This window comes from Anas acuta, chromosome 5, assembly GCF_963932015.1.
Source record: "Anas acuta chromosome 5, bAnaAcu1.1, whole genome shotgun sequence".
NCBI lineage: Eukaryota > Metazoa > Chordata > Aves > Anseriformes > Anatidae > Anas > Anas acuta.
Window position 1 is genome coordinate 58,028,069 of NC_088983.1, and position 13,025 is coordinate 58,041,093.

Below are 13,025 nucleotides of genomic sequence, written 5' to 3' on the forward strand. Positions count from 1 at the left end.
GCTCGTGTCTGGTTTTTGGAAGTGTTGTAGGGAAGGGGATCAAGCCCTGCGCAGGCTCTCCTCAAATCTGTTCAGCACTGGCAACTTGCGTTTGCTGCAAAAAACTTGACCTATGTATAAAATGTAATGGGATAAAGGGAAGAGCCCCGATGCAGTCTCGGAACCATAAAGTGATTTCCTGTGCTGTTTTCATGAGTGTCTGCAAAATATTATCAAAATATTATCTGCATAATGTGACAGCAAAGGGAAAAGATCAGTCTTGAAAGTTCTTGGAGCCATTAATAATTTCCTCTGGCAATGAGAAAACCTGCCCACACCTCGAGCTTTAGGAAGAGCAAACGGAGGCAGAGAAATCCCTGCTGCTCTCTGCCCTGAAGCCAGGTTCTTAACTTTATGATCACTTTTATTTAAGTTTCTTACACTTCAGCAAAACGCAGCAGAGCTTGACAAATTCATTTTGCAAGAGAAAGTCTGCTATGACTTGTTTTCCTTTTGTTTTTAAAGTGTGGACACAGGGGAATGCATTCCTGAAAAAAGAAAAAAATCACAGAAAAGACGTTTGCACCGTCGCCGAGCTCGATGTCGGGGAGCAGCGACGGGGTGCTGCTGCCAGCCCACCTCCTGCTCTGCACCCGAGCACTTTGGGACTCTGGGGCAGTTTTCCTGCACCAGGTTTGCCCCCTAGCCCTGTCCTTGGGGCCGTGGCACGCCGTGCTGTGCTCCAGCGGGTACCGGCACCGCGCAGCACCGGTCCTTGGTCGCACGGCAGGTGCCATGCAGGAACTGGGGCTTACAGGTTTTGGCTTTCTGGGCAGCCAGAAGGGTTTTGTTTTCAGAATGCAAAGTTAGAATTGTTTTTCAAAGGCAGGAGATGATTATTAGAAACTAACAAATTTTGTCAGGACCTCGAAATTATAAGTATGCACGGAGCTGGGTCGCTCAGTTTAATCTCCAGTGTCTCTGACTTCCCTAAGTAGGTCACGTCAGCAATGAGTGCAGATGTCATAAGATGAGGTTAAAAATCCAGGCAAAAAATACAGAAAACATGTGATCCCCAAACTCCACACCCCATGAATACTTAAAAACCCTCCAACATTGTTGGGTGAGAAGCAGTGTCTGCAGAAGAGCTAAGTGCCTTTTTCTTCTAAAGCAGCGATTCAGGTGGTGGCTGGTGGCAAGGACCATCCAAGAGGAATAAGGCCACTTATTAATATGGAATTAATATGGAATTGATACGGGGTTTTCCTCAGGCTTGCATCTTCCTGTGCTAGAGGGAGCAAGGTCAGGAGATGCTGATGCGGATGTGGATGTGGGACGGAGATGTGGGATCCAGATGTGGGATGCAGATACGGATGCTGATGGGGAGCAAGGGAACCGGGACGCATCCTGCCCACGTCGTGCCCCATCTCAAGGCCAGCCTGAGCTGGGACTGACCCTGCGGTGCGGCTGCATGCCCGGCTGCCCTGCCACCAGCCCGCTGTCACCCCGTGCTTGCCCAGGCTGCTGGGGCTCACCCAGGCTCGCTGCTGCCTGCCAGCAGCGCAGCGTCCGGGAGGCAGGGATAAAGCTCCGCATTGTGCTCGCCCAGCACCTTGCGCTCGCCCACAATCTCGCCATTGTGCGCGCTTTATCACGATTAAATTCCAGATGAACATACAAGGGAAAAGTTCATCAAAACAGAGCCGAAACAATGGGCGTTTGAGGGCTTTCCGAGCGCGGCTGTCGCGCAACAAGCAGCGCTCTCCAAAGGCAGCCAAGTTCACCTTCAGCACAGCGACCTGGCGGCAGCACGGGAGCCGTGCGCCTTGCTGGGGCTGTGGGAGCAGCCAGGAGCGGATGGGGAAAGGCAAATGCTTTATTCATAGCAGCGAGTGGCGCATTTCTGCTCCAAATATAAATAGTGAATGCTCGTGCTAATGACAGGCTCTCTAATGGCCGGTGGGAGGCTTTGCTTTTCCCCAGGTGGAAGCGCCGGGAGCTCAAATAGCCAGCGATAGTTTTTGCAAACCACGACCATGTTTATAAGCTATAAACTGTGCAAAATGTGCTGTCCGCTAGAGGATTTTAAGACCCAGTTGCAGCTCATGCACAAGACCTTTTTTTTTTTTTTTTTTTTGCTGTTTTGTTTTTACTAAAACCTGAAAAAAGAATGAGTGGGAGCTGGGGCATGGGGAGGGCCAGGTGTGCCAGGGGCTGTTGTGCTGGGGCAATGCCATGCAGGGCTCTTTGGAAAGAAGTCCATCAGGCAGGGCCACAGGCCTCATCCAAAGTCCCTGAGAGCAGGGACTGAAACCTCATGGCTTTCTATAGGATTTTAAGCCATCAATTAATATTTGTTATGAGGGGTTCCTGGTGAGGGCTGGCTGCCTGCTCTGCTGAACCCGGGGAGCCAGAGGCTCCGTGGGCAGAGCGAGCACATCGCTGTGCCTCAGCCAACGCCCCTGCTCTTGGCAACCACGTAAAGTGAAGGCAGCAAATGCAAATAAAAATCAGAGGGAAAAAGCCTCTTAAAGTCTTGTAATTTCAAAGGCGGCTGCTTCCTTCTACTGGATTGTTTCTAAATGTGACCAAAGCAGGGCAATAGATGAGCCAAAAAACCCCACTGCAGAGGGTGTTGTGTGGAGTGATCCATACTAGGAGGGTATTTTCTTCAGGTCCATATAAAGCAGAATGTGCAGATAATCCATGGCTAGAGGAAACCTGCAGGCTGCTGTGAACGCCCCAAGAAAGGCTCTGCAACACGGGGTAAACAATTAACACAAATTTCGAATTGCTGCACTGTCACCTTAATAGGCAGCGAAGTCAGCCACGACGGGCGTAATAGGATGAGACAGTTTAATTCTTGTTATGACATTAGCTGCAGACTTGTACAACAGCTGAAAACGGTGGGGCGAGGAGGGTTTCCAGGCGCTGCCGAGCTGCACTGCGCCGCTCGGAGCCAGAGCAGGGCACCAGCGAGGGCTCCCCAGCCCAACAAGGAACAGGGAACAAATGGCACCCATGCTACCGAAATCCCATGGAGGTGTTTTCCCTCCTCGCGTGTGGTTGATGTCCTTTTAGGAAGGTTTATTTTTCGGGGCCGTTTCGCAGAGCCCAGCAGTGGAAGCAGCTGGGGGGCCGTGCGCGATATCGCGCTATGGATCAGAAACACGCACATCCAGGAGGCGAACTGATCCAGTTCTGTTTTCCCAGCATTAAGCTTCAAAAAAATTGGAAGTCACCCAGGCTTGAACCTCAGACAGACAGGTAATGAGCCGTGACAGCCCTTCGCTGGGATCCGCAGGAACGGGCAAGCAGGCCTGGGTGTCAGCCACAGAAACGCGCTCATCAGACCCAAATCTCCGCGTAATGCCGCCAAGCGCCAGCATGTCGCTCCGAACGGCGGGTGGGGAAGCCTGGTGGGACCATCACACTGGGTCCTGCGTGGTCCTCACGGCTCCATCTGGGCCACAGGGACATGGCGAGGACTTGACCCAGCGAGGGCTCGGTCGGAAGGCCCGGCCTTGCTTGTGTTTTACTGCCTTTCGTAGCGTTGCTGTTGGGAAATGGGTCACGGTCTCCCTTTAGGTCACGCAGCAGCATCTCCTCAGCAGTACTTTATGGCATCTGGGAGTGTGGGGTCTGCAAATACACAACGTGGTCTGGTAGGAAGGTGGCTGAGGAAAGCCCCAGCTCGAGCTGGAAAAGGTGTAGCTGAACAGCCAGCCCCCTCCCCCAAACAGCCACCCCCTCCTTATCAACAGCCCCGTGAGCACTCCTGGTGTGGGAGCTCCCCAGGGCCCAGCAGGGCTGTGGGGCATTCCCAGGGGAGCCCAGAGGAGGGCTGACCATGCCACCCCTACCGGGCTGCCCTGTGCCGGGCCAGCAGCAGCTCGCAGCCCCTCGGCACAGCCTGGCCCGCAGCTGCCTGCGTGAGACGTCGCCGGCCGCTCCTCTCCCCCAGAATTCACCTCCAGCTTTTGGATTTTGTGATGCTAAACCCCTGCAGTGAAAAGGGGCTTTCGTGCCTTTATATGGAGTTGCAAACCTGTATTAAGCCTCAAAAGATGCTTTTATCGCAAGATCTCGACAGCTGCCAGCTTCCCTAAATCCCAAACTATCATTACGCATTTAGTTGCAGACGGGGGATTTTTCTGGACCTTCCCTCCTGACCCAGTGATAAAGCCAACTTGGTCTGAGATTGAAGATTCATTTATCTCTCCTTGGCAATTATCTCTATTACTGCCCGCAATCCTTCCCAATCTTTCTAAACAACATCCTGCTATTAAAGCCACTTGGCAAGCATTTAAAGCCCTGGATAAGTTAACCATGCACAAAATATCCCACTCGGGGAAGGATCCAGCTATAAAAATAAACGGTTTACGTTCCGAAGGGCACGGTTCAGGATGGGTATTCTTCGGCTGTGAAGAGAGGTCATCATCGCTGACAATAAAATTATGTAGGACCTGATCCTCCCCCACTGAGCTCAACAGCAAAATCCCTCCTGGTTTCAATGGTGTTTTCCGGGATCAGCCGCCGGGAAAGCCAACATTCCTCAAAGTTGCTGAAAATCTATAATTGGATATATTAAGAGGGCTTTCAAAGGGACGTCAGCTTTGGAGGCTTAGTGTAAACTGCGCTGCAAAGGGGATCCCCGCACGGATCCCAACCCGTGCAGCTTGCTCAACGTTACCTCGCGGCGTGGTGCCCAAACGGGGAAGGCCAGGCCAGGCCCTGCAGCCTCCACCCCACAGTCCAGGGGGGCTGCGGAGCCCGGCGGGCGAGGACAGGGGATGTGCGGGGTGCGCTCCTGCCAGCCTCGGCTGGAGGCACTGCGGCGCCCAGCCCCTGTTTTCGCAGGCTCTCCGGTCTCCTGTCACAACGCATCTCTGCGGGAGAGCCGGCGGAGCGTTGTGATGCACCCTGCCATGCCTTGCATGGCCATGTTTAGTAAAATGAAGCTGGGTTGGAGCCTTTGGGACAGCAATTGGACGCATCCCCAAAAGACAGATTTTTAACTCACGGGGTGAACTTCAAAGCGTTCTTTAACCCGCTTTTGAAAATGTTCACCGGTAGCTTTTTGGGAACTGGAAACCTTCCATTTCCACTCGCCCACTGCTTTTCTGCTCCACCAGCAGTGTTTCCCTTCAGTGGTCAGGGGAAAGGGGCCTGGCTGCAGGTGCAGGGCACCGATGTGCTCTGAGGACACAGCGACACCCTGCCTGTGGCTGGCACCCACCCAGGGATGCTCCGGCCGTGCCTCGGCCCTGCAGGACCCCTGTCCTCAGTCTCACCCTCCCCTCGCTCCCACAGCCCTCCGCAGGGCACAACCACAAAGCTTGCTCTCATTCCTTGTGCTTGCTCCCACAAACAGCGGCCGTCTGTCCCTGCCCGGCGCTGCTGGGATGGATGGGGACAGCGCTGCTCTTCCGGCCAGCTCCCTATTTTCCTCATTACCTGCCCTAAGCTTCTCTCAAAGATAAGTGGTTCTTGTGCAAAGCCGCTAATTTAGTCCCAGCAAAGGAGAAAATAAGTCTGAGCGCAAAAAGCTAGTGGGATTTTGCCAATACGCACATCGAGGTTGGGCGACCAGTCTTAATTAGGCCATCTTTGTTTACATTTGATGTTTATCAGCTAATTGGCATGGCAAGGTGTGAGTCACACAGCTTCCCTCTGGCATGAAATCAGTTTGCGGGAGAAAAACCGGGAGAACAAATGATCCCAATTACAGGACACCCCACTGTGCTAATTACCATCCCGGGGAGGCAGAGCCTCGCACCCGCCTGCCGCTCCCCGCCACCTCTCCGCTGCAGCAGAGGTGAGGCCGGGCTGCCAGTCCCCTGCTGCCCACGGCCTCTTAGGGCCAGGGCTGCCTTCCCCATCACCCTTTAATGCCCTCTCCCAGTCCGTCCTCCTGCTTTCCTGCCCCTTGGGTCCTGCACACACACACACACACACACACACACGCTTGTACATCACATCCGCACGTACAGTAAATCTCCTTCTTCCTCCTTTCTCCCCACCCTCCGGGGAGATGCCTTGCCCCCATACCCTTTCAGCCCCTATACCCTTTCCCCTATACACGGAGGGCCCAATGCGCAGGAATGTTTCTTGGCTGCCCTTGAGTTGAATGATGATCCTGGAGGCTTGGAAAAGCCACAAAGCTCAATGCTCTCTGTCTCCCTGTGTCTCTCTTGTCTTCCCTTCTTAGTAGGGGTAACAGATGGCTGAGGCTTTCACCAACAGTCCCGAACACATTGTCACTCCCAACTGAAAGTGAAATATTCAGTGGCATTTAAATTAAATAGACTCTAATGCTTCAGTAATATTAATTACGGTTTCATTCATCCCTGGCCTAATAAATCAACACATAAAGATAGGATGATCCCGGGGCTGGCAGCAAAGCAGGGCTATTCTGCCCTTTGTAAGGTTATGCACACAAAGCCCCCATTCTTACAGGGACATGATGGCCCCTCCAAACATCTGTGCTCAGCACCACTTGAGGAGAAGCCAAAGTGGTAACATTTAAACTTTTCTTGTCCAATTTGTCCACGCAACGGGGCTCAATTCAACGAGAACTTTCAGGGAAAATTAAGAAAAAAAAAAAAAACCAACAACGTGTTAAGCGGGCGAAAAGTTTTCCTGGGTTGCGCTGGGGGGCAAGCAGATTTATTCCGGCAGCCCTGCCTGCGGTGCGGGGCAGCCCGGCCCTTCTGGCGCTGCATTTGTTACCCCAAACTCAACCTTGAAAGGCTGGGCCGAGGGGCGGGGAGGCTCGATGTGCGGGAGGGAAAACCTCAGTGAAATTTCAGTACTTGGGGAGGCCCCCGGGCAACAATTTTTCACACAATTTTTTTTTTTTTTTTTTTTTGAATTTGGATATCACAGGGGAAATAGACTCTGTACTTCACCAACAACGTTTTTTTTTTTTTTTTTTTTTTTTCCCTCACCACCATACATATGTAAAAGGAGGCTAATAAAACGGTTGAATAAAAGATCGCTGCTAGTAAATCTTCAGGAGACAAAACCCTCCACTTGTGATGCTTCAAAGCGGCCCAGAGCTACCAGTTTACCCCAAAAGTCCCAACTCAGCGCTGCTGATTGGAAAATAAAAAGCTCTGTGCATAAAAACTTCACTCCAATTGTTATGCAGTGAATGCAGCGTTTACATGCAGCAGCTTTACTTGACCAAGGGACTCCCGAGTAGGGCAGCGAAAAGCCTGTTGCCTGTGCAGCTTAGCTCTTTTGGAAGGGTCTGGCTAGAGCAGGTTTGTGAGGAGCAACAGCAAAAAAACGATGATGAGAAATCAATGCCCTGTCGTCTAAGTGCGTTGTGGAAAGCTGGACCTGTTCTACAACAAAATGGTGTGGAAAAATAAGGGAGGGAGGTTTCCTCTCCGTGCTTTGCTGTCACCCGGCTAGTGTGCGGAGTGGCACTGGCCCCAGCCAGCTTTCTCCCGGCTCTGCCATTTGGATTAGCCTTGCTTCAGTTTCTTCACCTCCAAAAAGGGCATTAAGTCACTTACGCAGCACTTTGGAGGCCTGAGTGAAGGACAGTGTCCGAAGATACCTTTTATTGATGCTAATGATGAACACCAGAGCAGTGCCCAGAGGGTCTGGGCTGGCTGCTTGTGTGGGCTGAGCAGGGAGAGCCCAGCCAGGAGCCCGCGCTCACCTGTGAGCATCCTCCCTGCGCAGGGAGCTGTGGAGGGCAAGCGAGGGACAGTCAGGGCCGTGGCGAGCAGCCGGAGCCCCCACAAGTGGGAAGAGCTGGCAAGGGGCTGTGCCGCGGGCAGCAGAGGCTGGGGAAGCCTGTCAGGGAGCAGCAGCTGCTGCTTCCCCTGGGGCATGGCTCGTCCTCTCCCGGCTGCCCCCACCAGCCGGCCTCCCCAGGCGAGAGCCGAATTCGCCCGCGCCTCAAGCTGGCCCCGGGAGCCGGGCTGGCAGGGAGCTGCCGGCGGCCCCTTAACAAGCTCCAGCTGGTCCGGGTGCTCCGCAGCAGCTGAAGGAGGAGGGCTGGCTCCTCCTGGGCTTGCCCTAGTTCCCATCCGCTGGCCGGGCCGGGCAGCCTGCACGCCCGTTAGCCAGCAGGAGCACATGTTGCTCCCGGACCCAGGCTCCCGATTCACGATCACGGGGTGAAAACTGGGGCAGGAGCTGCCCGAGGCACTCTGGGTGCTCCTTCCCTTGCTTCACGGAGATCTCAAATGATTCTCTCTCGGCTCCTGGGTTGGAAAAATATTTCAAGCATCCGGACTCAAAACTCAGTGCACATCCATGCAGCCCTGCTGCCCCAGTGTGAGGGCTCCTGCAGGTGTCTGTCTTCAAAGGGAGGCCACTCGCATGTACCCGGTAGCTGGTCCAGTAACCCGTGGAGGGATGCGCTCTATAGGTCGTGTATAAACACGTAACAAAATTGCTAAAACCACAACTCCCTCATCTAGGCTACGTTTAATTCTAAAACACATCTCCACGGCCTGGCCTATGGACAAGGAATTACTCTGTGAGACTGGCCTAGAAGGTACCTGCTCTGCTTTGTATTTACAAACCACAGAAAACATTCAGGTGAATAATGATGCTGAGTTCTCGACAGAAGTTACTAAAATCCCTTGGTTTTCATCAAGCAAGCTTTGTTCGCTGTTCACAGAAAAGAAGGAAACCACAAAACTCGCCATCCCTTCCCTAAGCAGAGGCCGGCAGATGCTTTTCAGTAATACCGAAAGCGTATACAGGAGTCTGCATTTTGGGGTCATTAGCAATTGGTAATGATTCCCAAAAGCACAACATGTCACGTTCAGTCATTACCGCCTCCGTCCTTGGACATAAACCTCATGCAGCCTGGTACGGGCTAGCAGAAGAATAAGTTGAAACAGTTTTAATATGGCAGAGATTAGCAGGGAACATGTCACCGGGTTTATCTCAAGATGTAATTTGCCAACACTTTTTTTCTTGCCTGCTCAAATCATTCCCTGGTAGTTATTTTTAGTAATGACATATATGTTTCCTAGTAAGGCACTTTGCATTTAATAGTAATAAGAAATAACATTATCTACTTTTTATGATTGAAGATTAAGGAGTCTATTCTAATAGCTTCGGTTGTCAACACAAGGTCCTCTGGTACTACATTTCTTAGCCTCCCTGTTGTAAAAGAACATGTCTGTGTAGATATTATTAATTTATCATTGCACAAAACAAAGTTTATGAACACTTAATAATTAATGTACTGTGAATTTAATAATAAAAAATTAAGACTCTACCTTACATCATTTTTTTAACTATCTGATTTTTATTCTTCTCATTAGCTCTTTATGGGGCTATTCTGAACCACGGCTTGGGTTTAAAAGCATTTAGTTGTGTATATTGAAAGGTAAATACTTCACCTCCAGCCCAGTTGAACACAGGGACAACACCATGATGGAATTAACCTCTATGATATTTCTACCATACGTGGGGCATCGGGATATAAATATAAACCTGTAATGAAACCAGAGGAGCCTCCTGAGCTGCACAAGCTGAAGACCTGGGCCCTCTCACCTTGTAAAGACAACAGACACGCTTTCTTTTCTTTCAAAAATCTTTGGTGCTTTTTGCATTTATACTTTGCCTGGCGAGTGGATAAGCACCGGTTACTGCTTCTCTAAGGGCCTATACTACTTCTGTCTGTCTGAGCAGTTTCTTGCATAAGTGTGATTAAAAAAAAAAAGGAGTTCTCTGCTTCAAAAATTAACAGATCTTATTTGTTATTCTTGCTTTAGCTTCCTCAGCACAACCTGACAGATCTTGTCGTTATCTGCTATCCCGCTCTGGATGCTCAGAATAAATAACACAGGTCGGGGACTTCAATGCAGGAAAGTGCCTTTGGGGCCCAGTGGCGCTACCTGGCTCAGCCCCAGCTGAGGATCTGGCTCTGTTATGTCTCAGCACACATACGCTTATGGTATATGATTTTGTTCCTACAGTATGATTCATTCTAGATTTCAAGTACAGAACATGATTCATACTAATTTCTTTCTTTACATTTGTATTATCTAGCCTAGCTGTTGAGGGTTTAGTCAGCAGAATAATTAATGTTTGGTTGATAATCTGAATCCCAACAGCTCATCCCAGACAATGTTTCTTGACAGCAAATCCTGCACCACAGAGATTAAGGGACAAATCTGCAAATGTCAGAAGGCGAGGGCTGCATGCAGAAATGCAGGTACCTTCACCAGCTCTCCGTCTGCTCTGCCCTGCACTGCTGCATAGCATCCATAAAATCAGCATTGCACCAGCAGCATGACACGGCCATGGTCCAACGTGATTTACGCAGCGGTCATGTATTTAGGAGTGCAGATCACCAGGAATGCACTTAACTGGACACCTGCACGTCGCAATCGGGTGTGCAATTACCTGACTTGCACACCCAACACGTGTGTGCCTCTTGGGATTTGCATGTCCCACCATGCAGAGTAACAGAGCTTGAAGGTGGTTGGAACAAAAATAGAGAAGAAGACTTCATTTTGTTAAAAATCTGGCACTGAGTTCACTTCTTCCTAAATGAGACAGGAGGCAAAAGTTCTCCAACAAAAGCTAAGCAATGACAATCAGAAGGAAGATGTGTTTTCCATTGAGAACCGAATTTGATGCACTGGACAGCGAATGATGGCAGGTGAAGTTTGCTTCCTCTCTGCTTGGGCTGCCTTTGCTGCCAGGACAGCAACCCCTGGGCTGCAGGCGTAGAGGGCTGACACCCCCTTCCTATGGGGAGAGACACCCCCTTCCTATGGGGAGGAGGAGGAGGAAGAGACCTTCATGAGCTTGACCTTACAGGAACCCCTGGCTTGCTACCTGCCCTGTTTTCTTTGTGTGTGTTTGTCTAGAAAATGGCCAAAAATGAGCAACTGAATGCAACAGTTCCTGAGATGTTTTTGTCTGAGGGTGGCTGTAGGCCATTGGTGTAGTACCTGCAGATGTTTCCCTCAAGAGGAAACCAAGCCTGTATACGCCTGCCCGCCACTCCTGCTGGCCCCAGAGGTGCCTCACTGCCCTGGGATCGAAACAGAAGCACAGCACTGATCAGAGGAAGATGATTTCAGGGAATAAACCTGCTTGTTACAGGTGGCTTTCAGTGCAACACCTAGGTGCAAGATGCCACCAAATACAACCCTTTAAGACAGTAAGCAGCCTCCCCAAAATGGTAGCTGGGCTTTCTTTTAAACCTCACTGAAATATATGAGAGTACCAGCTTTTTTCTCACGCTCCTGCAGTTCTTGGAGGCTATTTCTGTTGCAGTAAATGACCGTGCTGCTTGGAGCACAGAGTGACATCTGGCTGGTGACATGCTTCAGACCATGGTTTATCAGCCACCCTGGCTGGCTCTGAGTGTGACTGTCTCTCAGACCCAGGCTTGGTGCTTTACTGCTTCATAGCCCTCTGCAGACAAGTTAGTATCTAATCCCCCTCCCAGGCAAAAAACATTATACCACAGATACAGGAGAACACACAAAACCTTCATGCAGTCACTGAGGACTGAACGTCAAGCGACCTAAGCAGGTGACTGGTCCTCAAAGCCATTGTGATTTAAGTGCTGCCATATGAAATTTTGGAATATATGTGTGTAACTGCTTCCTGCAAGTGTCTTTCTGAAATCAAGCCGAATCCTTTAATTGCAAGGCTTGTGAAAGCTGCTTTGTAATTTGCAGAGGGTTTGTGTAATGCATGTACATATTTAGTGAGAGGTAATGAACCCTCCTTCACCTCCCATCCAATGAAGCATTAGCACCACCAGTTGGTCACCAAGCCTGAATAACACCCAGTTCCAACTGCAACAACAATGCAAGAGCTTTGTGCGAGCTCTCAAGAGCAAAGTGTTGTGTCATCCCCATGTATTGTTTAGTTGACCTGAAGTTGAGGCAAGTCATGTTAAAACTGCGTCGGTGCATTTTTTCCCTGGGTTTGTTGATTGTACCTGATCTGTCCCAGCTTGAAATTTAAACCACGCCAATCAGAAAACTGAAATGAGGAGCTCAGCGAAATTCCAGATTTCTCAGCACAATCACATTTTTCACTTCACTGGTGAAAGATTGAAAAAGATCCAGAGAAAACACTATTAGTGCTTTGGATTTCTGGAGCATCCTCCTTCAAAGCTGTACTAATTGGCAGAGCGAAGTGAGTCAGACGTGGGTGCTGATTTTTGGTTCTCAGGTCAGAAAAGGGGCTTGCAAAGCTGCTTCTGCATGGCACACGGCAAGACTGCTATTGGCATGCATTAAAGTCTTGGTTGATATATGCATATGCAGTGATGCTCGTACCTTCTACGTAACCTTGCATGCCTGGGTACTCAGAGGGTCTACCTGCCCATCCCTGCTATTCCCGTCTGCATAAATGGGAAATGCTTTCCTTTTTCCTGGTTCTCTGTCTCTGCTTCTCTCTTTCTCTGTGTTTGTTCATGGAGAGGCACGGAGGCATTTTACAGCACTTTCAGAGATTTAAAGTTTCATTCTGATTTGTGCTAAGGCTCCTGGCATTGCCCTGGGATTTAGCATGAATTACCTTTACAGCTGCTTTATGTTTTTTTTTCTAAGGTAAAAGGGAATCAGAACCACTGTGTCTGCAGTGTTTCATCCACCACTTCATTGCTGATTCACTATGGCAGGCTTGTCATTCAGGGAACCAGCATATCCAACAAAATGTAATTAATGCCTTACTTGTTTTGAGTTTGTTAATATTTTTAACTCATCTCATTTATAGGTGGGTGAAAGACTTTCGGTGGTGCCTGTGGCCTCCCCAGGCCGCCCCCTGTACAAACTCAGAGCAGGAGGCAGACCTTGCTGGCCCAGGACTTCACTGGCACTCCTGAAGCCTGAGGGACAAAGACCTTGGTAGACAAGGCAGATGAGAAAAGGGAAAACGACAAATAACTTGCTTTTCTCATCAGAGTTCTGATATATTTTGTGGCACACTTGCTGCTTGCTTTATGAAGTACTCTCTATGCTTTATGAAATGCTCTCCATGCCTATGCTTGACATACTTGTACAAATAAACGTAATACAAAATATCTTTTGTTT

The 13,025-nt window shown here is 50.0% G+C and overlaps 1 protein-coding gene across 2 annotated transcripts in view; it reads left to right on the forward strand.

Moving 5' to 3' along the window:
- The window catches only part of ELP4 (elongator acetyltransferase complex subunit 4), a 196,334-nt gene extending 183,319 nt beyond the window's left edge, over positions 1-13,015 (forward strand). The window contains exon 10 of one of the 2 annotated variants that reach the window (XM_068685037.1): positions 12,709-13,015. In XM_068685037.1, the coding sequence (XP_068541138.1) occupies positions 12,709-12,843 (135 nt within the window). In that variant the 3' untranslated portion in view covers positions 12,844-13,015. Of the gene's footprint in view, positions 1-9,734; positions 9,915-12,708 lie in introns of those variants that run through there. The other variant, XM_068685039.1, reaches the window with a different exon arrangement.
- Positions 13,016-13,025: the final 10 nt, after the last annotated feature.